Source organism: Bufo gargarizans, chromosome 10 (assembly GCF_014858855.1).
Source record: "Bufo gargarizans isolate SCDJY-AF-19 chromosome 10, ASM1485885v1, whole genome shotgun sequence".
In the NCBI taxonomy this organism is placed as follows: domain Eukaryota; kingdom Metazoa; phylum Chordata; class Amphibia; order Anura; family Bufonidae; genus Bufo; species Bufo gargarizans.
The window spans coordinates 112366503-112394037 of NC_058089.1; the positions used below are offsets into that span (position 1 = coordinate 112366503).

General features: G+C 44.5%; 1 protein-coding gene across 1 annotated transcript in view; it reads left to right on the forward strand.

The window, feature by feature from the left end:
- The window catches only part of LOC122920099 (fatty acyl-CoA hydrolase precursor, medium chain-like), a 55050-nt gene that overhangs the window by 15794 nt on the left and 11721 nt on the right, over window positions 1-27535 (forward strand). Inside the window, exons 5-6 of the mRNA XM_044269308.1 lie at window positions 8708-8861; window positions 22650-22763. Of these exons, the coding sequence (XP_044125243.1) occupies window positions 8708-8861; window positions 22650-22763 (268 nt within the window). The remainder of the gene's footprint in view (window positions 1-8707; window positions 8862-22649; window positions 22764-27535) is intronic.

Here is a 27535-nt window from a genome sequence, read left to right on the forward strand (position 1 = left end):
ACATTTCACCATCTACATTGTGGACTCATATATATAATGAAGCGGCTATGTACTGCACGTGACACTGTGTATATATGAAGGAGATGTGTGTATCTGCCCACTTATGAGATTTTAATACTACCTACAAAGTGGGCATACATATTATTTTATTCATCAATCGTGTTTTTATTAGAATTTTTGTTTTTGTATATTTTATTAGTGGTTTTATATATTGTTTTAGGGGGATTTCATTTAATGGGCCCAACATTTATATCTCTATCAATAGTGATTCATATTTGTCTTATATAATAACTGCAGAGTGGTATATATCTTCCTGCATTACCCAGAGCCCTCCCTCAATAATATTTTCATTCAAGTTGTTTTTTAGTGGTAGTGGGTGTTACCACGGGAGAGTGCACCTATTCTGTGTTATTCTGAGGTGGTTGAGCCACTGAGTGCACTTAATACACTCTGCAAATAGACTGAGTTGTAACCACACGTATCACAAAACTGCTCCCTCTCCAACGCTCAAACTGGACCTGATTATGGAAGTTATTAATCTGTAAGTTTTATCTGGAATGAGTTATGGCTTATGATAAATGAACTCACATTCCTGGTATTCAGTTGAAATGCTTAGTTACCGGTTCAGTGGGCTTGGGTGCAGAGATGGGGTGCACCTCGGTTTGGCAGGTGCTAATCGGAGTACAGCAGGGCAGCTTTATTCTGGCTCCCAGTAACCCAATTCCCAGTCTCATCAGGAATCTTCAATCGGATTATCACAGGGGATGTATATTCCCCTCACTGGTTCAGACTGGGCGGCACAAAGGGTCCTCCTTGCTTCAGACAATGCTACATAATGGGGGCATCACAGTATACAGAAGCACACGACTTGTACATAACATCACATGACAGATACGACATGTTACTTGATAGAGGCCGGTCTCTAGGACATGACCAGATCCCTAATATTGCTAAAGACAACGTCACACCATTTACAAAACATTTACATAAAATCCTCCACAGATATTAGAGACTACAAGGTAGGCCCCAGCACAGGAGCGATTAGTGTCAAACTATATCTTTTATATAAAATATAAATATTTTATATAAGAGACAATATGTCAAAAATATGGAAATCAGTCAGGAAATCCACTAGGCGACATAAAAACGCCTTTTCTTTTATCTTGAGACTCTAAATTTAATTTATGCAATTAATTAAAAAAAAGCGGCAATCAATTATGCAAAAATATTAAATTTAATTATAAATGAGTAAAAATCCAATATAAAACAGACATAAGATCAATGGATAGATAAATTGACGCAGTACCAACAAACCACCACTAGATGGTGGTGTAACTCACTATTGTTTTCTCACCAGCATAAAATTATCCGAAGACTAATGAAATATATATCATACACAATTGAATATAAAAATGATAAACACGGATTAATACTGGAAGCATAACTGTCTCCATATGACCAATCAAAAATATATACAGTATATATGATATTAATATGATATTGTATCCCACTCGGCAATCATAATATGGAAATATAATTTCCCAAAGGTTTTTCCTCTACTCAGATAATGTCCAATCTCCCATTAGCAATATGCATCTTTGCTAAGAGGACAACTAGCATTAGGGAGGTGTTTAACACTATATGTTCCCTCAGTATGGGGACTCTTGACTATATGCCAAGAGGAATATCTTATTAATACCACCATCAGTAAATACAAATATACGTTACCGGGTCAAGGATTAACAGGGTTTCGGGTGTGATCAGATACACCACATCTGCTCACAATACACTCTATGTCCCTACAAACATTTTACCCAAACTGAACTCAGCATAACCTCATCTCGGCCTGTTTCAATCCTACAAAAATATTTTAGACTTTGGTTCAGTCTGTGATTACACTTAAAGGCAATGAGCATTGATATTTAGACTATAATATCTTCACATAAAACTGTACACTTATGAAAATGCATGACAAATCCCCCTTCATTCCAAAATGTTCCATAAAGTGTGAATATATTTGGAATGTTCAAAAGGCTTTTCATATGTCTTATTCATGGGTCACGGCTCGTAGATCTTGTCTATGGTGTTTTGGCCATAGTTTACCTAAAGTATTTTTGAATAACCTTATCCAACGCATTGCTTTGGATGGTCAACAAACTCAACCATCCCATAGATCCTGCAAAACAGGATATAAGTTCGATAAATGTTTGTTTTGATTCTCCATCTTTGCATGTATACTTAGTAAGTTACTTTTTAGTGAACCGATCTCCAGTTCTAATGTTTTAATGGAGATGGAATTGGAAACTGTTACACCTGTGGCAATGACAGCACCCACTACGCTAAAGATTATAGCAGCAATGATAGCAGAAATAAACCGTCTCTGACTCGTAGAAAACTGCTCTCTGGTCAAGGTCTTTCTCGGTTGCTCCAGGATTTGCTTAATCCGTTCTTGGGAATATCCGATGTGCGTCTGGTACCAGGTTTGGATCTCCGGTGACAAGATCTCGGACACGTTGAATTGTTTTTCGATGAAGACGCGTGGATCCAGGCTGATGTACATCTTCTGGAAAAAAGCCCTCTTCTTCATCAGAATGAACCCTGCAGTGTCCTGCAGCATGATTCCGGACGAAGGACCTGGCACAACAATCAGCTCGGCGTGGAACTCCTTCCCCAAGATCAGGATGACATAGATGATAGCAATCATCTTAGTTGGCATCTTGCACCTAAAATATTGCAATATAAGTACATACAGTACATCTTTCACTTTTTATCCTGCAAGAAAAGAGGTTAATACTATCATATATTTTTGATTGGCATAGGTTCTTTTCTTGAACAGGGTAAGTTCCTTGTTTTAGAGGTTAGTTAAGAGATGTTTAGTTATAGAGGAAACACATGTGAGGATGGGTTAGTATACACGTTTGTTCATACAATACCAATCCTAATCCCGTCTTTAGCTGGAGCTGTAAAATCTCTTCACCTCTCCTCATCTGACTCCTTCTATCTCTCGAAGTCATGAGCTAGGATGACAAACGCGTAGTTGATTAATGTGCACTCATTTTTCCACAAATTCATCCCCCTTAGGGATTTTTATCTTGTATACCACTGGTGACAATTTGTCAATAATGACATAAGGTCCTTTCTATGAAGGTAAGAATTTTCTCTCGTTCACTTGATCCCGAGTGAAGTTATAGAGATAAACCTGATCGGAAATTTGATACTCCTTCTGAGTAGTTTTCATATCGTAGTATGTTTTAGCACTCACTGCGGCTTTCTCTATATTTTTCTGGGCAAACGCAAAAGCATGCTGAAGGTGCTTGCATACATTTTCCACATATTGATGAGATGTAGCATTTATCAAATTATGATCTGTAGTCTGGTATAATAAATGCTGGGGTAACACCATCTTCCTTCCTGTGATCATCTCGAAGGGAGAAAGTTTGGTTGCTGCGCTTGGGGTGGCCCTGATGGCCATAAGAACCAAAGGCAGCTTGACATCCCAGTCCTTACCGGATTCATTGACAAACTGTTTTAGAATATTCACAATGGATTGGTTGTAACGCTCCACTCCAGCACTAGAGGCTGGCAGATAAGCTATGTGTAGCTTCCTCTTTACCCCCAGTATTTCCCACATCTTTGTCATCACTTCACTAGTAAAATGACTTCCACGATCGGACTCGATGCGTTGGGGAAGACCAAACCTTGAGAAGATGTGGTTAATGAGCAGAGATGCACATACGCTTGAACTGCATGTTTTGCATGGCAAACATTCCACCCATTTTGTGAACAAACAAGTTACGGTTAACAGGTGTGGCGAAACCAACCTCGCCACTGGGTTTTGGAGGGGCCTTGCTGCTAGCCTCTTGCCCCAGGATTATGGGCCCTCTCATCAGCCAGGCCTCATTTGTTCACAAAGGACTTGGACTAACTTGAACCCCTGGTCTAATTCATGCCATTTTGGGATATTAAGTGTCTATGTGTATTGAAAAGGGTGGGACATTGTATACGTTGAGTAGGGAGGTCTGTTCCATTGTCTCTCTGTGTGTATTGGCGATGTCCTTTGTCCTGAGAGATAATTGAATTACTTCTCAGTTGTCTCCAGGACAGAGGATATTGTGTATTCGCCTGCCTGTGATCATTGCATCAACCCAGTGTGAGGTAATTCTATCACGGGCAGAGGGGAGGATTTTGTGTGGGAGTGTCTGAGTGTATTGTACGTGGTCATTGGCTGTTTTTACAAAACCCTGTGGGTGGTAACCTTGTTGAAAGATGTGTATAAAATGCTTGTGTGTTAAAATAAAGAGGCTGCTTTATACCTTCATGAAGTTTTGGCTCATGTTTGGGGAATGGGATAACTACACTCTAGCGGATTGCTATATCACAATACACCCCTGAGTATAAGCTCTTGTAAGAGCATGTTCATGGTTCCTGCTCTCTGGATGTAGGAGAGGTTCACCCACTGGAAGCTGAAGCCCAGTCTTGGGTCCAGCATGGGTGGACGGTGAGACCCCAACCAAGCTGCGGCGGTTCGTTGGGTCTGCAGTGCGTATGGTGTCAAGTGGAGTGCTTGGAGTCCTCAGAAAGCACTAGGAGCATCTATCGATGGAGGTACCCGGTCGGGGTGCCAGGAGATCCGTTACAATAGGTATCTGTTGCCTTTTGATGACGTGGTTACTGGCCCAATGAAATCAATTTGGATGTCTGACCATAGTATGGACATCCCCTTTTCATCAGTGGTGCCCGATGAGTGGGTCCTTGTGGCTGAAATTCAGGGCATATTAGACATCCTTGACAATATGTTTGCACGTCTTGTAACATATGTGGGCAGTAAGCGTAGTCCCGTAGTAACTCGTATGTTAGTTTCTCACCTCGAAGTCCAACTGTTGGGGCATCATGGGCATGTTGTAGCATCAGACCTCGATATGCTGCAGATACTACCCATTGCGTGATACCGTTCTTTAAGGTCCTTATCAGCAATCCATCCTGTAATGAGAATTGGGACTTACCCTTCATCAAAATTCGTAACTCCTCCTTACCATCACAGTCTTCTGTATTTATGGGACAATTCTGTGGATCCTCAACGTGGTTATAAAAGATACCAATAACTGGATCCCCCTTTTTGCTCGCAATAAGATCCTCACTAGAGGAATCTTAGCTCCATTAAGTAAGATGCACGCTTTCCCACATCACTATCAGACTCACATGCACTTTCCCCACTCTCATGAGACACATATTGCACAGGTGATTAAACCCTAACATCTCTATACAGGGGATTATGAGGAGAAACATTTCTAGGGGCTTCTGTGTTACCGGCACCCAGTAAGGCGGTTACAGTTTGGAACGCCCGACTCAATTGGGTTAATGCCTCCTGTGTAATCACGCCAACACTTTCAGGTTGCTGAGTGTCTTGGATGGGGTCTGCTTTAAGAGCATGTGATGACATGTCTGGATATTGGGGAGTAAAAAATGGAGGGTCAGGAGATCCCACAGTGTTAGATGGATCCCTTTCAGCATTGACTAGATTATGGGCTGATCCATCTGTCTGCTTAATTTTGGAATACTGGAGATGTAAATCCTCTTAATCACTTTTTGCCTTTTGGTATGCATCATGGCTGTGATCAAGGTTGCATTTTAAGTCCTTGATCGTGGCCCGTGTGGTTTTGAGATCTGCTTCTAGCTGGGCTATATAGTGCTCCATTCTCTTCACAGACTCTTGTCTCTTTTGTGAAAGAGTATCGACCGCCAATAATGCATACAAAACAGGTGGCAAAGCGCATAATAGGCATTAGTCCCTCTTGGTATTACTTTGTGTTAAATCTATGTATGTCAGGTATCTATCAACCATGCCACCTAACTTTCATATATCCCCACGTTCTTCATAGGCTCTTGCCTGCAGCTGATTAGTCCATTCAGTCATCTCCTTATCCAATTTAACCCGTAAATATATATATATTCGATAGTCTTATGGACTATCTGTTCCGGTTATGATGGACTATCTGCTATAGCCTGGCTATTACCTGGGTCGCTGCCTGTTACACGCATGATTCTGATCAATAATCAATAAAGATAACAATAACAATTTGGCAAGCTAAGAAGAAGTGTAGAATTTTCACTATTTGCATAAATAATTTATAGAAATATCTCAACATCTCAGCAGTGCCTCCAGAATGTCAAACTATATCTTTTAAATAAGAGACAAAATGTCAAAAATATGGAAATCAGTCAGGAAATCCACTAGGCGGACATAAAAACGCCTTTTCTTTTATCTTGAGACTCTAAATTTAATTTATGCAATTAATGAAAACAAAGGGGCAATCAATTATGCAAAAATATTAAATTTATTTATAAATGAGTAAAAATCCAATATAAAACAGACATAAGATCAATGGATAGACAAATTGATGCAGTACCAACAAACCACCACTAGATGGTGTAACCCACTATAGTTTTCTCACCAGCATAAAATTATCCGAAAACTAATGAAATATATATCATACACAATTGAATATAAAAAGGATAAATACGGATTAATACTGAGTATCAACACCAAAAAAGGGGGGAAAAGGCATAGCACTACTGACAATATATATAAACTTTATATTGTTTCCCAAAAGGGAAAATCCAATAAAATACAATGACGGACAATACAATGGTGGGTAAGAGACACACAGGGTAGAAAAGGATCACAATATTGACAACATGTAAAAACAATTAATGAGTTGCAGTTGTTTCAGTTGAAGAGTGTAGATCCTGTCTAACCTCTTACATGCATACTTTATACCCCATGTTATTTAAGAACTCATCCCTCTTCTAGATTAGGAATCTCCAATCAGACAAGGTGGGTGTATTCGTATGCAGATAATAATGATTTTATTTTTTATGGTCATTTTAACCCCCGAAATACTGGTGAAAATGACATACTATTATCCATCTACCTCTAGATGGCACTGTTGTACCACATAATTAATTCTAAATACCTATTAATACTTTCACGTGACCTTTTAGCCTCTCCAATATGCATCAGTATTAAGGGTTTCTTCCTGACATTTTACTTATCCATAATCTAGACATGCTGGAGTCACTATCCTCTACTGTTTCTTTAGGGACATTGGACAATGGGCCCTTTTACTTGACATCCGGGTTCACTAACTCGCCCACATGGCTGGCTAATAATATTCAGCTCTCCTCATGAAACCCAATTAGTAGGAAGACAACTTCAATACTTTCTAAACCTCAAAAAGTCTATATTCAGTCAGTGAGATACACATGGCATAAAATATATATTCTAAATTATATATACATATATATATCGACACAGTGTTATACATATATAACATGTTATATAATTCATCGGTTAAGATATGTTGCAAATCGAAATACACCACACATGAATATATAGAATATAATTATGAAGATATGAATGGGACATTCACATTCACACACCCAATGCTTCCTATATGGCAGACTTTCTTAATGACTTTGTAATGAAGTAAAATAATACATTGCTATTTAATTGGTTTGCTCTCACAGACATATGTCTGTAGGACCCATCATAGCATTAACAGATACACCACATCTGCTCACAATACACTCTATGTCCCTACAAACATTTTACCCAAACTGAACTCAGCATAACCTTATCTCGGCCTGTTTCAATCCTACAGAAATATTTTCGACTTTGGTTCAGTCTGTGATTACACTTAAAGGCAATGAGCATTGATATTTAGACTATAATATCTTCAGATAAAACTGTACACTTATGAAAATGCACGACATTAGTATAGTCTATACAAAATTAGCTGACTATTCAGCTCTGAAGAATGTAGGATTCACATCTGTATCTCTGGAGTCTAATACAGGATAAGAAATGTAATGTAATGTATGTACACAGTGAGTGCACCAGCAGAATAGTGATTGCAGCTCTGGAGTATAATACAGGATGTAACTCAGGATCAGTACAGGAAAAGTAATGTATGTACACAGTGACTCCACCAGCAGAATAGTGAGTGCAGCTCTGGAGTATAATATAGGATGTAACTCAGGATCAGTACAGTATAAGTAATGTATATACACAGTGACTCCACCAGCAGAATAGTGAGTGCAGCTCTGGAGTAAAATACAGGATGTAACTCAGGATCAGTACAGTATAAGTAATGTATATACACAGTGACTCCACCAGCAGAATAGTGAGTGCAGCTCTGGAGTATAATATAGGATGTAACTCAGGGTCAGTACAGTATAAGTAATGTATATACACAGTGACTCCACCAGCAGAATAGTGAGTGCAGCTCTGGAGTAAAATACAGGATGTAAATCAGGATCAGTACAGGATAAGTAATGTATGTACACAGAGACTCCACCAGCAGATTAGTGAATGCAGCTCTGGAGTATAATACAAAATATAAATAATGTAATGTACTGGTATGTACACAGTGACTGCACCAGCAGAATAGTGAGTACAGCTCTGGAGTATAATACAGGATGTAACTCAGGATCAGTACAGGATAAGTAATGTATGTACACAGTGACTGCACCAGCAGAATAGTGAGTGCAGCTCTGGGGTATAATACAGGATGTAATTTGGGGTCAGTGCAGAATAAGTAAATTTTAGGTATATTTATTTGTTTTGTTTTCTGTAATGGTTTTCAGTGGTTGTCGGCTTCAGACTCAGTCTTTGTATACAATGTACAATGTTTTTTTTTTACTTCAGTACTGGAGATAAGAAATTTCCTGGTAATTACGGGTTTCGAGACCAAGTTGCTGCCCTCCAATGGATACAGGAAAACATTGCAGATTTTGGCGGTGACCCCAAGTCCGTCACTGTATTTGGTGAATCTGCCGGTGCGATGTGCGTCTCCGCTATTGTAAGTTCTCTCTAGTGTTTGTTGTGTTTGTTATCTAGTTATATCTATATTGAGCATCGATCGCTCCTGGGAAGCTTCCCATCCTGTGTCTGACTTCATAAGAATGTAATTTACTCACCTGAATTCTCCTTCTCCTTGAGTCTGAGGTGGCACCCAGGGCATTTATTCCACTCTTGCCAAAGGACAGACAATACATAAGTGGCAAATGAAAGGTAAAACCCAATCGACACCATCACTGTGAAGTACCCCAGACCTGGGAGTACCATATATAGGTATATTGCTATATTATTGTATGTTTGGCCGTATATTCCATTACTGTAAGTAAATGGATGCCAGGAAACATGAAAAACCAGCCTGCTTTCCTCCTGGTAGGAGTGGGCTGGTCCTGCTTCCTGCCAGGGGGGGAGTTCCAGAGCTGCCTTGGTGCGGAGAGGAAGCACATGTCTGAGCTCCTGCTCCTAAAAAGGACTCTCCAGAGAGAACAACAGCTAAAACCAATCCTCAAATACAGCCTTGAGAAGTCAGTCAGCACAGTGACAAGCTGAGACCAGCATTAAAAGACATTGCTGTGAGGTGAGTGACTATGGCTAAAACAACAATAACCTAGGATTAGGGATGAGCGAATCTGTGTATGTTCGAGTTTGACGGGTTTGGCCAAACTTTGTTTCAAAGTTTGGTTCAGGTACCCGAACTTGACCCTGAACCTGAACCCTATTGAAGTAAATGGGAACCCAAACTTTGGTGAAGTAAAATTGCTGTAAACTAGCCATAGTAAGGGCTAGAGGGCTGCTAAAGGAGGCAAAATGGGCGAAAGAGCTAAAAAAAACTGCCCTGTAATAATTAAATGTGGATAGGGAAGTGACTTGACTTAAAATAACATCTAAAAAAATAATAACCTTAAACCAGGAGGCGGAGATCCAAGTGGAGTAGGAAGTTGAGAAGGCTGTGGACGTGGTGGTATAGGTGGAAGAGGTGGAGGAGGAAGCCAAAACTGTTTTTGTGTTTTTTTGTTTTTTATTTTTGTCTGCTAATTCTGTGCATGATCTTTAGCCATGTTTTGGGGTGCGGACAGTATACTTCCCTACTGTGCCAATAAAAGAAATAATAATCTTGAGCCAGGAAGTGGAGGTCCGATTGGAGGAGGAGGTGGATGTGGTGGTGTAGGTGGAAGAGACTGAGGAGGCAGAGGAGGTAGCCAACATTTTTTTTTGTTGTTTGGGAAGGCCCCAGAATATTGAGAAATGGCAAACACAACGCACAAACTGTGCTGGAGTATAACAATGGCTAATTGTGGCTGGTATACTTCTCTACTCTGGCCAAGGTACGGACAAGCCCTGTGGGATCAGAGCCTGGTTAATTTTAATGAGCGTGAGCTTGTCCGCGTTGGCTGTGCACAGACGGATGCACCTGTCCGTGATCATACCCCCTGCAATACCTAATACAAGTTCAATTCATTTGCCGTAGGGCAGGCCAGCACCTCCAAGGCATAAAGGGCAAGCTCGGGGCATGCGTCAAATTTAGAGGCCCAGAAGTTAATTGGGGCAGACCCATCAGTCATTTCGTGCAGACCTGTGCACATATACTCTTCCACCATGTTGCTGAAACGCTGCCTCCTGCTAAGATGGTCCATATCAGCTGGTGGTGCTGGATGTTGTTGCGTGCTGACAAAAGTTTTCCACATTTTGCCCATATCAACCCTCCTTTATGAGGTGGTAGCGGTGTGCCAGCTGCATTGGTGACTTCCTTCTCTTCCTACACCTCATGCTTCCAATGATCCCCCATTGTCAGGTGGGAATGCTGTTAGTAGCGCGTCTACCAGCGTGCGCTTGTATTAATACATCTTCCGATCACGCTCAAGTGATGGAAGTAAGGACAGCACATTGTCCTTGTAGCGGGGATTCAGCAAGGTGGCCATCCAGTAATCAGCACTGGTAAGAATGAGGGCAACTCGGCGGTTGTTGCGCAGACACTGCAGCATGTAGTTAATCATATGTGCCAGGCTGCCCAGAGGCAAAGACAAGCTGTCCTCGATGGGAGGTGTATTGTCTGTGTCCTCTGTATTCCCCCAGCGACGCTCCATTGATGCCGTGAGCTGTTTTAGGTGCCAACCTGCTGTGAACACGGTTCCTCCTCATCATCATCATCCTCCTCATCCTCCAAAACTGTGCCCTGGCTGGACAGTTGTGTACCTTGCCGCCGTTGGTGCAGGAACCCACCCTCAGAGCCACCTGTGAACGACTGGCCTGATAACTGTGGGAATGATCTCTGTTCTTCCTCCTCTTCCTCCTGTGCCACATCCTCATCCATCATCGCCTGAAGCGCTTTTTCAAGGAGGCATAGAAGTGGCATAGTAACACTGATGGTGGCGTCATTGGAGCTGGGCATGTTGGTGGACTACTTGAAACAGCTTAACACAGCACACTCGTCCTGCATGGAGACCCACTAGTTGGTGGTGAAGTGGTGCAGTTCCGCAGAACAACTCACCAATGTGTGCTGCAGCTGAAACTCCTGCTGCTTGCACAGTCTCTCCAGCATGTGCAAGGTGGAGATCCACCTTGTGGGTACGTCGCATATGAGGCGGTGAACTGGAAGGCAGAAGTCACACTGCAGCGCAGACAGGCGAGCAGCAGCAGGGTCAGATAGCAGAAAGTGCACACAAACTGCCTGCACTTTCTGCAGCAGCTCTAACATCTCAGGGTAGTCTTTCAGGAACCTCTGCACCACCAAATTCAGCACATGCACCAGGCAAGGGATATGCATCAAACCGGCTAGGCCCAGAGCTGCTATGAGATTTCATATGTTATCGCACACCACCAGGCCAGACTTGGGGCTCAGTGGCACCAACCACTTATTGGTCTGTTCTTTGATGCCCATCCACAGCTCCTGTGTGGTGTGGGGTTTTTCCCCCAAACAGATGAGTTTCACAACAGCCTGCTGTCGTTTCCCCCTTGCTGTGCTGAAGCTGGTGGTACAGGTGTTACGCTGACCGGATGAGGAGGCGGTAGAGGAGGATGAAGAGGTAATAGAGGAGGGGCGGAGGAGGAGGCAACAGGTGGCACTGAGAAACGTCCAGCAATGTTCAGTGGTGGTAGGACATGTGCCCAAACCACTTTCCGCCTCAGGCCCACACGCCACTACATTTACCCAATAGGAAGTTAGGGAGATATAACATCCATGCCCATGCTTACTGGTCCACGTATCAATGGTTATGTGGACCTTGCCACTGATGGAGTTTCGCAGCGTACACCAGATTTTTTTGCCACTTGTTAATGCAGGGTAGGTAGGGCCTGCTTGTATAATTAGTGCCGTCTTGAAACCACGTACCGTGGGACAGCCACCATCATCAAGTTTTTAAAACTATCCGTCTCCGCCAGACAGAATGGCAGCATTTCAAAGGCCAGGAATTTTGAAATGCTGGCATTCAGGGCCAGGGCTCACAGTTGAGTAGGGGGGTACTTCCTCTTTCTCTCCAGTGTTTGGAGAGTTACATTCAAGTTACAAATCCGGTGACTGCTATATTTTATCATTTATCAAAAATCCATAAGGATACCACCAACCCGCCTGGTCAACCCATTATTTCTGGGATATCCTCCCTCGCCTGTAATTTGTCCCATTACATTGATGATTTTCTACAAAAAATATGTTGTCCAATTACCATCATACCTTAAAGATTCCACTTCCCAGATACAGCTACTCAAAAACGTTGAATGGTAGGACAGCTAACATTGGCTGACCCTGGACGTGACGGTCTTGTATTCCAATATCCAGCACAACCAGCATGATAAAGTTTTTGGACAGTGACTCTCTGATGCTGGAGGAACAGAAAACATTCATCCTGAAATGTATTGAATTTATCTTGACTCACAATGTGTTCAGGTTTGTGGATTCTCTATACTTGTAGATCAAGGGTACCGCGATGGGCACACGATTTGCGCCCATTTTCTCAAATCTTTTTATGGGGGCATTTGAGGATACTTTTATTTACATCTCTGGTTACTGAGCAAATATTATTATTTTTTATTGTCTTTATATAGACGATCTAATCTTTATTTGGGATGGAGACATCATCTTGATTGACATGTTCATTAGACATCTTAATACGGATTGGGGTATTACCTTTTCAGGTACACACAACTATTTTACAGCTGCATTTCTTGACCTGTAATTGAACATCACCGGTGGAAGAATAGCCACCCGAACCTTTGTTTTTCCCCCCCACTAATATACACAAAAAAGGGCTTTAGAACATATAACTGCACCGCTGAATGGCAAATATATTTTTCTTTTGGCACTAATACACGACAAAAAGGGCTGTAATTTTCGCACTTCACCACACAACGGCTAATAAGCCCTTTTTGTCCCCACTAATATTAGCCAAAAAATGCTTTAGAACATATAACTGCACCGCAGTACTGACCTGCAGACTCTGCTCCTCTCTCCAACATCCTGCTCTGTAGAATCTCCCACACATCTTTAGGCCCCACCCCCTGGATGACGAGACTCCGCCTCTCTCCAACATAAGACGTAGAAAGATTTCCTTATAATAAACCCTGTTAATGGCTCTTTCAAACAGCACTTGCACCCCAATAACAAGAACAGTTTGCTGGAATTACAGAGCTGTATAATGGCAATTTGGATCCCCAGTCGGTGCAGCAAGGTTTAATAGGATTGTTCCTATTACCCAGGCTGTAACCTCCCCTATTGAATCCTGTTCTACATAAATGTTGTGGAATGATTCCTCCCTATTCTTTCCCTACACCTTGAATGATCTTTCCCTGCACTTGTAAATCTTTTTTTTAGCACAATAATGTTTTTCCTAGCACTGTCCCTAGTGCCTGCTGACAATCTCTCCCTGCACTAAGTACACTGGAAAATGGCAGAATCCAAGATGGCTGAGGCTATTTATAGGGCTGTGACATCACAGGGCTGGCTGGCTGCTGATTGGCTGCATGCATGGCATTATGGGTGATCCCACCTTCCCAGAGTTACTTTCTCCATGTCCTCACACATTCAGCAGCGATTTTAGGTAAAAATGGGATTCGTTACCACGAAGCGTGAGGAACTTCTTCTTCGGTGCGAATCAAATTTTTCCTGAAATTCGGATCGAATTCCACTTCGTCAACTTCGATTCGCTTATCTCTAATAGTGACAGGAGACTTCATCAAGGCCACTACTGTATTTTGTAGATCTGTGATTTGAGAATTTCAAAATGGATGCAATTGCGTGCATGAGGCCTAAACAGCTGCAGCCCAGAAAAAATAGCTCTGTAGGTATGAACATAGTAGGCAGTGATCGATCATTCTCATACATGGCAAGTGATTTCTGCATGTAAGTGCAGCTCTCACCTCCTCTGATGCACAGGCAATTATTGGGAATAAACTGTTCCCAATATTTGACTGCTCAGTCAGCCTGTGTAAATAAGACTTAACACTTGAAGGAATGTAATTTTCAAGTTAGTAAATCTTGTTCTTCCTCACCATCCTTGGCAACCTCAAGGAACTTAAAGGCTATGTACACCTTTGGGGGCATTTTCTTTTAATTGTTGCATTGTACTCATTATGAGCCAAAATGTCATTTTTCAATTTGTCTTTATTAGTGTTGACCATACCGAACTTTACGATTTTGGGTACCCGGAGCCGAACCCAAACTTTGCCGGAAAAGTTTGGGTTCGAATTCGGTGTTCGGGCATTTATTACTGTTGTCCGTACCGAACTTTACGATTTTGGGTACCCGGACCCGAACCCAAACTTTGCTGAAAAAGTTTGGGTTCGAGTTCGGTGTTTGGGCATTTAATAAAGCTTGTTAAAAGGCTGCAGGGCAGCCAATCAACAAGCTTTTAAGCTGTAGGCACTTAGAAGCCTTTACAGCCATGCCTACTAATGGCATGGCTGTGATTTGCCGGTGCATCATGTGACCCAGTCTCTATACAAGCTGGATCACGTGTAGCACCGCCCATCATCCCTGAGTATTGCAGGAACAGGAACCAGGCAGCTGAAGTGAGGGAGAGTATTAGGAATCTGGCTATTTTTTTTGTGGGTGACCCCTACAGTATAATGATTTTTTGTGGGTGCAATCCACCATCTTTGTAACCCTGACACAGAAATATAATAGTTAATCCGTCTGTTACTTTGGTGGGCTAGTCCCTCTTCCCGCAGCAAGGGAGGGAAAAACCAGTTAGCACCAGATATAGTTTACCCCCTGCATAGGGAAGACAGCAAGGACCTAGTCTTGGCTGAGACTTGGCCATATATCCAGTCTGAGCACCTTCAGCTCTGCTGGATGAGGAAAGCAGAAACTACAGGCAAACTCGAAAGTTCCAGGAAGAAAGCATCCCCTGATAATCCATCTGTGAGATAAGTCCAGAGACCTAAAAGAAGCCAATTCCTCCTCAGCTAGTCTGTCCCCACACAGCAGAAGGTACCAGATAAGTGCAGAAGCTAATCCTGCCACAGTTACAGAGCTACCAAGCAGACGTTTTATCCTGCAAGCTCCACATTTAAAGCAGAAGTACTCATTCCTGCCAATGATTGCCAAAACCTGCTGGGACCAAGAGACCAAAGCGTATGCTGCTTGGATGCAAGGTATTTCAAGTAAAGAAACATTTGAACTTCATCTAAAGGTCTGGATATAATTTGTTCTGCAAAGTTCCTCTATTACTCCTACTATGACTACACTTAAATTTATTGCAAGTGAGCCAGGAGCCAGGAGTCCGGCCGTACCCAGGTAGGAGACACCGAGACACAACTACCACAAAGCTATAGAGGCATTATAGGCCATTACAGCACTCTGGTAATCCTAATCTGAGACGTGCGTTATAACACTTTGGAAGGGCCCTGGGATAGTACCCTGCGCACGCTGCAATTGGCGTCACCACATATAGATAATTATCCACAGAATATTATCCACCCGTACCTGGCCACTGCACATACATCACAGTGAAATTGATATACAGGGTGGGCCATTTATATGGATACACCTTAATAAAATGTGAATGGTTGGTGATATTAACTTCCTGTTTGTGGCACATTAGTATATGTGAGGGGGAAACTTTTCAATATGGGTGGTGACCATGGCGGCCATTTTGAAGTTGGCCATTTTGAATCCAACTTTTGTTTTTTCAATAGGAAGAGGGTCATGTGACACATCAAACTTATTGGGAATTTCACAAGAAAAACAATGGTGTGAAGATACGAGATGTGCAGCACCTGAAACTACGGATACTGGAAGCCTGTGCTAGCATTTCTCCTGCGGTGTTGCTATCAGTGTGTGAAGAGTGGGAGAAGAGGGTTGCATTGACAATCCAACACAATGGGAAGCACATTGAACACATTTTTTAAGTGGTCAGAAACTTGTAAATAACTCATGAAAGAATAAAGTTACGTTAAAACCAAGCACACCATTGTTTTTTTTGTGAAATTCCCAATAAGTTTGATGTGTCACATGACCCTCTTCCTATTGAAAAAACTAAAGTTGGATTCAAAATGTCCGACTTCAAAATGACCGCCATGGTCACCACCCAACTTGAAAAGTTTCCCCCTCACATATACTAATGTGCCACAAACAGGAAGTTAATATCACCAACTATTCCCATTTTATTAAGGTGTATCCATATAAATGGCCGACTCTGTAGTTAATCCGTCTGTTCGTTCGGTGGGTGACATATTCCCAATTTTTGTGTGAGGTACACCTGCATTACATATCTGTCAGTGAAATTGATATAGTTAATCTGACTGTTCGGTGTGTGACATATTCCCATTCTTGTTGTGAGGTACACGTACACTACATACCTGACAGTGAAATAAATAGAGTTTATCCGTCTGTTAGTTCGGTGGGTAAAATATACCCAATTTTTGTCTTAGCTACACCTGCATTGCATACCTGACAGGGAAATAAATATAGTTAATCCGTCTGTTAGTTCGGTGGGTGACCGCAAAGAATGAGGAGAGCATCAAAAAAGAGATGTGGCACCAGTTGTGGTGCTGCTGGTGGAGCTCCTGTTGCAGAGAGAGGACGTGGTCAATCTATGCCAGCTACACGCCCAAATGAAACACCTTCCTCAGGTGCACGTAGGCGACAGAACATTCAGCGTTATTTTGTAGGCCAGAATACCGGTATACGAATGGTGAGGCCAGACCAAATAGCGGCGGTAGTAGATTGGGTGGCTGACAGTGTCTCCAGTTCCTTCACATTGTCTCCCACGCAGTCTCCTGCTGAAAGTGCAGGGTTGGCACCTGCAGCCCATGGGCATCTGTCTTTCACCTCATCCCCTTGCAAATCAGACAAGCAGTCTGAGCCCCAAGTCATGCAGCAGTCTCTTATGCTTTTTGATGACTGGGTTTCCATGGGCCGTCCACATAGCCCTGCCCCAGAAGTGGAACAGATTAAGTGCACTGATGCCTAACCACTTATGTTTCAGGATGTGGACACGGGAGGACCACCACAGCACATCTCTGATGATAACGAAACACAAGTGCGAACTGCTGAGGCTTTCTTCAGTGTGCAGACCGGCAAGGAGTGCAGGGGTGGAGAGTGGGTGGAAGATGATGTGGAGGATGATGAGGTCCTAGACCCCACATAGAATCAAGGTCATGCGAGTAACGTGTGCACTTCAGAGGAAGAGGTGGTGGTCACACAGCGCCAGACGCACAGCAAAAGCAGAGTGGCCGTCCCGTAGCCAGTACGCCTTCTACTGCCCACCGCACCAAGGGACCGAGCACACCAAAGCCAGCTCCAAGCAGTTCCCTGGCGTGGCAGTTCTTCAGACAATGTGCAGACGACAAGACACAAGTGGTTTGCACACTGTGCAATTGGAGCCTAAAGCGAGGCATAAATGTTCTAAACCTGAGCACCACCTGCATGACCAGGCATTTAAATGCAAAGCCCGAGCTGCAGTGGAGTAGACACCTCAAAAACCACAAAAGATCTCAGGCTCCTCCTGCTCCCTCTACTGCTGCAGTCTCGGCCTCTTTCTCCCCCTCTGGAGTGACAGTGGCAAATACCACCCCACAAACAGAGGATGTGGCAGAAACACCACCCCCTCCGTCACCATCACCAAGCATCTCCACACTTTCCCATGGAAGCGTTCAGCTGTCCATCTCCCAAACACTGGAGAGAAAGAGAAGTACCCTCCTACCCACTCGCGAGCCCTGGCCCTGAATGCCAGCATTTAAAAATTCCTGGTCTTTGAAATGCTGTCATTCTGTCTGGTGAAGACGGAGACTTTTAAAAACCTTATGGCTGTGGACGTCCTACAGTACGTCGTTCCCAGCCGCCACTACTTTTCCAGACGAACCATCCCTGCCCTGCTCAACCAAGTGGCGAACAAAATTAGGTGTGCACTGCGCAACGCCATCTGTGGCAAGGTCCACATAACCACTGATTTGTGGACCAGTAAGCACGGGCAAGGACGTTATATCTCCCTAACTGCACACTGGGTAAATGCAGTGGCAGCTATGCCTGAGGCGGATAGCAGTTTGGCGCATGTCCTTCTGCCACAGAGGATTGCAGGACGTTTCTCTTTGCCCCCTGTTGCCTCCTACTCCTACTCCGCTTTCTCCTCTACCACCTCCTCATCCAGTCAGCGTAACACCTTCACCACCAACTTCAGCACAGCCAGGGGTAAACAACAGAAGGCTGTTTTGAAACTCATCTGTTTGGGGGGAAAAAAACACACCGCACAGGAGCTGTAGATGGGCATGGAACAACAGAACGATGAGTGGTTGTGCCTCTGAGCCTCAAGCCCGGCCTGTTGGTGTGCGATAACGGGCGAAATCTCGTATCAGCTCTGGGACTAGGCGGTTTGACTCACATGCCTTGTCTGGTGCATGTGCTGAATTTGGTGGTGCAGAGGTTCCTGAAAACATACCCCGATATGTCAGAGCTGCTGCAGAAACTGCGGGCCATCTGTGTGCCCTTTCGGCCTTCTCACCCTGCTGCTGCTCACCTGTCTGCGCTGCAGCGTAACTTCGGCGTTCCCGCTCACCGCCTCATATGCGACGTACCCACAAGGTAGGACTCCACCTTGCACATGCTGGAGAGACTGTGCGAGAAGCAGCAGGCTATAGTGGAGTTTCAGCACGCACGAGTCGCTCTGCGGAACAGTACCACTTTACCACCAACGAGTGGGTCTCCATGTGGGACGTGTTTGACTGTTTCGAGTACTTCACTAACATGGCCAGTGCCGATGACGCTGTCCTCAGCGTTACTATAACACTTCTATGTCTCCTTGAAAAAACACAGGCAATGATGGAACAGGATGTGGCACAGGAGGAAGAGGAGGAGGAAGAGGGATTATTTCCACGGTTATCAGGCCAGTCATTCACAAGTGGCTTGGAGAGTGGGTTCCTGCACCAACAGAGGCCAGGTACACAACTGTCCAGCCAGGGCACAGTTCTGGAGGAGGAGGAGGAGGAGGAGGAGGAGGAGGAACCATGTTCACAGCAGGGTGGCACCCAAAGCAGTTCATGGGCCTCACTGGAGCATGGCTGGGGGGATACAGAGGACACAGACGATACACCTCCCACAGAGGACAGCTTGTGGTTGCCTCTGGATCGCCTGACACACTTGAGCGACTACATGCTGCAGTGCCTTTGCAACGACCGCCGAGTTGCCCACATTCTAACCAGTGCTGATTACTGGGTGGTTACCCTGCTGAATCCCCGCTACAAGAACAACGTGTCATCCTTAATTCTGTCACTGGAGCGTGATCAGAAGATGCGCGAGTACAAGCACACGCTGGTAGATGCGCTGCTGATGGCATTTCCACCTACACGCCTACACGTACTGACTGATGGGTCTTTCCCATTTAACTTCTGGGTCTCCAAATTGGGCACATGGCCTGAGCTTGTCCTTTACGCCTTGGAGGTGCTGGCCTGCCCTGCGGCCAGTGTATTGTCCGAACGTGCGTTTAGCACGGCAGGGGGGGTGATCACAGACAAGCGCAGCCGCCTGTCCACAGCCAAAGCTCACATTCATTAAAATGAACCAGGCATGGATCCCACAGGATTTGTCCGTACCTTGTACTGAATAGACGAGTATACCATTGTTATACTCCAGCGCACTTTATCTTTGCATTCTCTTTTCTATTTTGGGGTCTTCCCAAATAAAATAAAAAATAAAAAAAGTAAAAGAAAATGAAATAAAAAAAACAACAAAAACAGCGTTGGCTACCTCCTCCACCTACGCTTCTACCTACACCGCCACGTCCACCGCCTCCTCAACCTCCTACTCCACTTTAACCTCCGCCTCCTAGTTCAAGATTATTATTAAAAAAAAAAAATCGATTCTATGTTATTTTATGTAATTTCCCTATCCACATTTGTTTGCAGGGCAATTGTCTTTTTCCCCTCCCCCCATTTTGCTTCCTATTGCAGCCTTCTAGCCTTACTATGTCTATTTTACAAGCAGTTTAGTGCACCAAAGTTCGGGTCCCCATTGACTCCAATAGTGTTCGGGTTTGGGGTCAAATTTGGGTCCTGAACCCGAACTTTGAGCTGAAGTTCGTCCAAACCCGACGAACCCGAACTTCCAGGTGTTCGCTCATCCCTAGTTTTTATTAAAAAGTTTCTCTGTGCAGCCTTCAAATTCTGTAGTAGGGAAATGCATACAACAGGTTACCTCTCCAAGGGAGAATGCATCCAAGGTGATCCATCTTGGAGAGAGAACAGAAGTTCACCAACTTGTCTTTCTTCGAGGTAGCTATCACATTGATTGTCGTCTAGGCCCTTTTCCTAATAATGACTTGAAATAATTCCAAAATCAACTCCTATTCCTCTGGAAGGAGCGATTACGGTATCTGCTCAGGAGATCCGTGACTGACTTGTCTATTTTTCTGATGTATACCTCAGAATTGTCAGCAAAATGGTTCTCCGCCCCCTCCATGAACATGGCTCATGCCTTGCCCCCCTCTGATGAGTTAAAAAAAGGAAGCAAAATTGAATTGGATTCTGACATGGGGATTGAGGTAGAGATTTTGAAAGTTAATCAATCCTATTCTTACCGCTCTTTTCTCTTGTTGGGAGCGCACTCCCTGGGCTCACTTGTCTACCTGAACCTTCCCTCAACCAAAACATTAGGCAAATAACTTTCCCTGGGATAGGTTCCTGTCCAACAACCACCACCTCAAGGCCTTTCTTTGCATCGGAAGAAGGATTTACCATATAGATTGGAGATACCTCTGTTCCAAGCCTTAAATAAAAAGGATTGTAAACATCTGAGGTGAGCTTTCACTCTGGGAACTACCACCGTGGAGAAGTGTAATAACCTCAATGTCCTAATACGGGATTTAATTAATGTCAGAGGATTCTGGATCAGATGTTTGAGGTTATCACAAGGTTCTTCTCTAGTGGAAGAAAAAGCTTCATGGCTCTCAAATCCAGAAAAGGCTAAGAAACTTCAGGGAGGTTACTGGGAAAAGTGCCAACTTCTGGTAATTTATTAAAACTCTGTAACACTATGGACAACTGATGATATTATCCACAATTATATCCTTGAAGATGGACTTGATGAACCAGTCATCCTAAAACGTTAAAAAGTTAGTCAGCACATCCAATAAAATTAGATAAGTGCCCATGGGCGCTTCAGCGTGGCTGAAAATACAAAAGCAAAAACACAATGCAAATGCGCTCTGGAGTGATTCATTTTACAGAATGTGATGGCTGACTTTGTCTTTTGTTTTTGTAGAATGCATTTCCCAAGGTTGTTTTTAATTAGCAGTATTTAGCTGGAGCCTGCGCTCTCTGAATAAATTTGATTCAGGCTCCAAAATCCAGTGCAGGTGCACTTACTTCCTGAGGCCAGTGCTGGGAGACACTGGCCATTAACCCAAGCTCATGTGCAGAGGCCCAGGACTGAAATTCCCACATCAGTGCCGTGGAGGTAGGGGGTGCTGGAGCAAAGCATGGACAGGGCTAACTCAACCCTGGTATTGCAGCTCAGCCCCATTGACTTGAATTAGGCTGAGCTGCAATTAGGTCATGTGACCGATGTACAGTGATGTCACTGGCCTAGGAATAGGCTGCGGCGCTCAAGGCCACCTTCTAACAGCTGATTGGCGGAGGTCCCAGGTATTGCTCCACCGCAGATCTGATACGGATAACCTATCCTGAGGAAAAGTTATACATATCTTTTCCTGGATGACCCCTATGAAGCCTCATTCACACAGCATGGATGCATGCTCTATTTTGTCTGTGTTCACGGATCCATCACACCCATTATAGTCTGTGGGTCTGTGAAAACCACGGATGCCATGCGTGTTTTATTTTTCAGCTGTGCAGTGTCAGTGAAACACGGATAACACACGGACAGCAAAAAACGGACACATGGACCCACACGGATCCATCATGGAAATATTGGCAGAGGCATCACTGATCACCTTTTCACGGATTTAAGCATGGACGTGTGATTGAGGCTTAAGGGAGAAAACACGGACATGATCTCTGCTCTATCAGCAGTAACCTCCCTCTGTGGCTTATATGGCGTTAGTGAGGACAGCTGTTACACTTTTCATTGCTTCTTGTGCATTAATTGCCCTTTGGCAGGAGTGGAATAAATACTCTTCCAAAAATGAAAAGGAAAAATAATTTCTGTTCATAGAGATATATTAGAAAAATGTGCTAAGGACAATTCCCCATGTTTTTTCTTAGATCGGAAGTGGTCTGATTGTTCTGTCTGTGCCATAAGCAGAATACAGGACAATGCTCAATCATTGAAGATATAATAACAGAAATAATGAATGTGCCCGATCCAAGGGTTTATGATGAGAATAATCTGAATTGTCTTTTCTTCTAGATGCTTTCTCCCTTAGCCAAAGGTCTGTTCCACCGCGCCATCGCAGAGAGCGGATCAGTAACCTTCCCAGGCTTTATAGTCAGCAGCCCTAAAGAGCTCGTCCCCTCTCAGCAGGTAAGTACAGCCTATCTAGAAGGAACACTAGGGCTTGAAGATGTCTCCATGGGGATGAGCCAAGAGGTCGTATACGTGTATGGGGGAATAAAACCTTTCCCTTTTTTATATAATCTGTTGGAGTGAAACGCTACATTTTATGCTTCGTTAGAAGGAACATTAGATACAGTGCCTTGAAAAACTGTTCATACCCCTTGAACTTTTCCATATTTATTCACATTACACCCACAAACCTAAATGTATTTATTGGGATTTTATGTGATAGACCAACACAAAGTAGTGAGAAGTGAAAAGAAGACGAGACGATTTAATAAATAAAAATCTGGAAAGTGTGGCACACATTTGTATTCAGCCCCATGAGTCAATACTTTGTAGGACCGCCTTTTGCTACAAGTCTTTTGGGTATGTCTCTACCAGCTTTGCACAACTAGAGGCTGAAATTTTTGCCCATTCTTCTTTGCAGAATAGCTCACGCTCAGTCAGATTGGATGGAGAGAGTCTGTGAACAGCAATTTTGAAGTCTTGCCCCAGATTCTCGGTGGGATTAAGGTCTGGACTGTGACTGGGCCATTCTAACACATGAAGATGCTGTGATCTAAACCCTTCCACTGTAGCACTTGCTAGATGGTTAGAGGCATTGTCCTGCTGGAAGGTGAACCTCTGCACCAGTCTTTTTTTGCAGTCTCTACCGGATTTTCTCCAGGATCGCCCTGTATTTAGCTCCATCCATCTTCCCATCAACTATGACCAGCTTCCCTGTCCCTGCTGAAGAAAAGCCTCCCCACATCATGATTCTGCCACCTCCATGTATCACGGTGGGTATTGTGTGTTCAGGGTCATGTGCAGTGTTAGTTTTCTGCCACACATAGTGTTTTGCATTTAGGCCAAAAAGTTAAGCTTTGGTCTCATCTGACCAGACCACCTTCTTCCACATGTTTTCTGTGTCCCCTACATGGCTTGTGGCAAACTGCAAACGGGACTTCTTGAGGCTTGCTTTCAAAAATGGCACTTCCAATTTATGGAGCACTCAACTAACAGTTGTCCTGTGGACAGATTCTTCCACCTGAGCTGTGGATCTCTGCAGCTCCTCCGGAGTGACCATGGGCCTCTTGGCTGTTTCTGTAATTAGTGCTCTCCTTGCCTGGGCTGTCAGTTTAGGTGTTCAGCCATGTCTTACTAGGTTTCTAGTTGTGCCATACTCTTCCATTTTCGGATGAAGGATTGACCAGTGCTCAGTGAGATGTTCAGAGCTTGGGATATGTCTTTTACAACCTAACCCTGCTTTCCACTTCTCCGCAACTTTCTCCCTGACGACTAAGAACACACCTGTGTTTGAAACGAGTCAACTATGCTAGGGTAGAGAATTGTGTCTATATGAGTTATTTGCTACAAGAAGAAATAAAAGTGCAACAAAGTTTTATTGTGAGTGCTGGAACCGTTTTTTCCTATTTTTCATGCGAGAGATTTGCCTGGTTCGTTCCTTGCACAGGGCTGTGGATTATGAGGTGAGCTGGATTTATTTACTGACTTTCTCCCTGACCTGTCTGTTGTGTTCCTTGGTTTTCATGATGCTGTTTGATCACTAATGTTCTCTAACAAACCTCTGAGGCCTTCACAGAACAGCTGCCCAGGTGTACTCTATTTACTAAATAGGTGACTTCTGAAGGCAATTGGACACACTGGATTTTATTTAGGAGTATCAGAGTACAGAGGGCTAAATGCAAATACATGCCACTCTATTTAGATTTTATATCAAGACACGGAGGCTCATTTTGCATTTCTCCTTCTTTACTAAAATCCACAGCAGCAAAGAATTTACATAAAAAACTTAAGACCTCCCAAATGGAACCCCTCCCACAAACCAGTCCATAAATAGGTCCTCCCCTGTAATCTTTTCCTCTTTCTTTGCTGCTGTCCATAGCAGATAAGTGGCTTTCTTGCTCTTATATTGTGATTATTATTTGTTGTTCTATTATTATTGTGTTTTTTATTACTAGTGCGCTGGTTATATCATTATTATTATTTTTCTCTCCCTATTGTTTTTTCCTGTGGACTACTTATTGTATTCTATTGTTTTTCATTTTCCTCATGGGGGGGGTTTCCTTCCTTCACCCTCTCGGGTGTTTTTTCCCCATGTGGGGTCAGTTATTGGCAGTGCCATGGCGTTTTTTCTGCGCCACGGTGTTCTGCTGTTTTCTTCCTGTGTTCCCGTTTTTTACCCGTCCCGTTACCTTCCGGCGCCATATTTTCATTCCATCTTCCTGGCCCTTCGCGCTCTTGCCGTCCGAAGTCTCACGAATCGCGCGCTTTTGGGCGGCCGGATACGAGAATCTCGGGCGCCATCCTGGTTACCTGCGGTGTGTCTCTTGGCCTTAGGGCGCCCGAGGTCAGTCTCGGGCGCCATCTTAGTACACCGGCTGCATCGCCTGGCGTGTGAGCGCAAGGGGGCGGGGTCTCGCTCTCCTCCCCCTCTTACAGCGGTTGCTGGCGGCGCCATTTTGCTCTACACACACCAGACTTCAGCTCCTGTCTGTGCATTGCCTCACTGCCGTTTTAAGCTAGGTAGCTTTGTTAGGGGTAGGTTACTGCCTTTTTCATTAGGGTTTCCGTTTTGCCCTCACTGTACTTGCTCAGGAGTGACTAACTCCTTCCATCATGTCTCTCTCTGGGGATGTTCCCTCCTCTGTTCCTACTGCCCAGCTGGCCCCTACTATTAGCTCTGCCCCGATCCCCACAGGGTCAGGTCTTTGCCATGCTGAAACCCAGGCTGTGGATCTGCAGCATTCTATCTCTGCGGCCATTGCTAATGCCATGGGCAATATGTCTTCAATAATCTCACAGTCCATTACCCAGGCGCTCAGAGCGCAAAACCCTACTGCTAGCCCGGCTATTGCCCCGGTCTCTGATGCCTCCAGAAATGTTGGTACTGATAGCTTGGTTCTATCAAAAGACAGAGTGCCTAGTTCACGTAAAAGAGCCTGCCCGCGCCAGGCGGAAAAAGCGCGCCCCTGGAAATCCGCTCGGGCTTGGCCCGAACCCAGTTCTGACTCTGAATTGGAGTCCGAGGAGGAGGTTCTGAGTGAAGGTCAGTGTACCTCTGATGTAGACCTTGATGGGGTCCGGGTAGCTGATGAGTTGGAAGAGGTTTCCCCGCCGTCTCACCCTTCCTCTAGTGCGGCCCCTGAGGCCAATGTTCCGGGGTCTTACTCCCTAATTGACCCACAGGGCGATCCCCTGTTTGACCCGGACAGCCTACACCATCCGAGGTCTGCTGAATGGCTGCCCACCCCACATGTGGCCCGTTATTTGGAGGATTAGGTCAGGAAACCACTCTCTAAAGAGACCCACAAAAAATTGAAAGCGGAATGCCCCCACCTCTTGGTGCCGAACAAGGTGTGTGAGACACCTAATGTGGACCCCAAAATGGTCCAATTCTTATCCAAGACGGGTTTTAATCCTCGCAAGGGCCTAGATTCCACTCTTCGGGCTTGTCAGGACAAGCTCTTAGATACTCTGGGGCCCCTGACAATTTTTTTTTTGAGATGGCTGAGACAGCCAGGACTGAGGGCACACCCATAGACCCAGAAGAGCTCAGTGGCTGGGCGCAACGCGCCATTTGTTTGGTAGGGAACGTCAATTCCTCACTTTCTATTGAAAGGATGAAGGAGATTCTCATTCAAATAGAGCCCAAACTGTCCAACATGGCTCTAACTGAGACGGGTAAGGAGGCTCAGGGGCTCCTTTTCGGTGACAGTTTTATTAAAGACTTAGGCAAGTTTGTAGGGGCCTTTACTGTGCTCGATAAAGCTCAGAGCTCGATGCACAAAGTTTTCCACGGGCGAGTCTCTACTAGGGCTGGCAGTCTCAGGGGCCGACTGTCCGGCCGTGTCCAGTTCCAGACGCGTGGTAACGGTCGAGGCCCCTTCAATCAATGCTCCTCGTTCCAGGATCAGAGGCAGCAGTCCTCTTTCTTCCCGTCTAGAGGTCCAGCGTATCGCTCGAGAGGATTCAGAGGCCATTCAGGATCAAGACGACCGCTCGGTGAGTCTCCCAAACCTTCAGTTTTCTTCAAACCTTTGTATAGGGGGCAGACTCCGTAATTTTTTGCATGCTTGGAACCGTGTCACTTCCGATCCGTGGGAGCTTGCCACGGTTCAGGGCTTTCAAATAGATGTGATAGATTCTCATCTGTCACTTCCAGAACCGCACCCGCTAGTGCTGTCTCAACCGGCTCTGTCCTGTATGGAAAGGGGCGATAGAGAGAGCTCCAGCCCGCTCTGTAGGGGTTGTCAGCAATGTCTTCCTGGTAGAGAAGAAGGGAGGTCAGTTCCGACCGGTAATAAATTTAAGGAACCTAAACAGGTTCGTTCGCTACCGCCATTTCAAAATGGAGGGTATTCATTTACTTAGGGACCTTCTGCTTCCAGGGGACTGGATGATGAAGTTGGACCTGAAAGATGCTTATCTGACGGTACCAGTGGCTCCCCAGTCCAGGCTGTTCCTCCAACTTTGATGGCACGGTCATCTGTGGCAGTTCACGTGCCTTCCGTTTGGCCTCTCGTCAGCGCCTTGGTGTTTCACCAAGTTGATGAAACCGGTTGTGGCGTGGCTCCACAGCCAGGGTATCTGTCTAGTAATCTATCTGGATGATATTCTTTTCATGGCTCGGTCCCCCTCGGAACTTCTGCTTCACCTGCGGTCTGCAATGTCCCTTACTTCCGGACTTGGGTTTGTCATCAACACCGAGAAGTCCTGTCTTCAGCCTTCGAGGT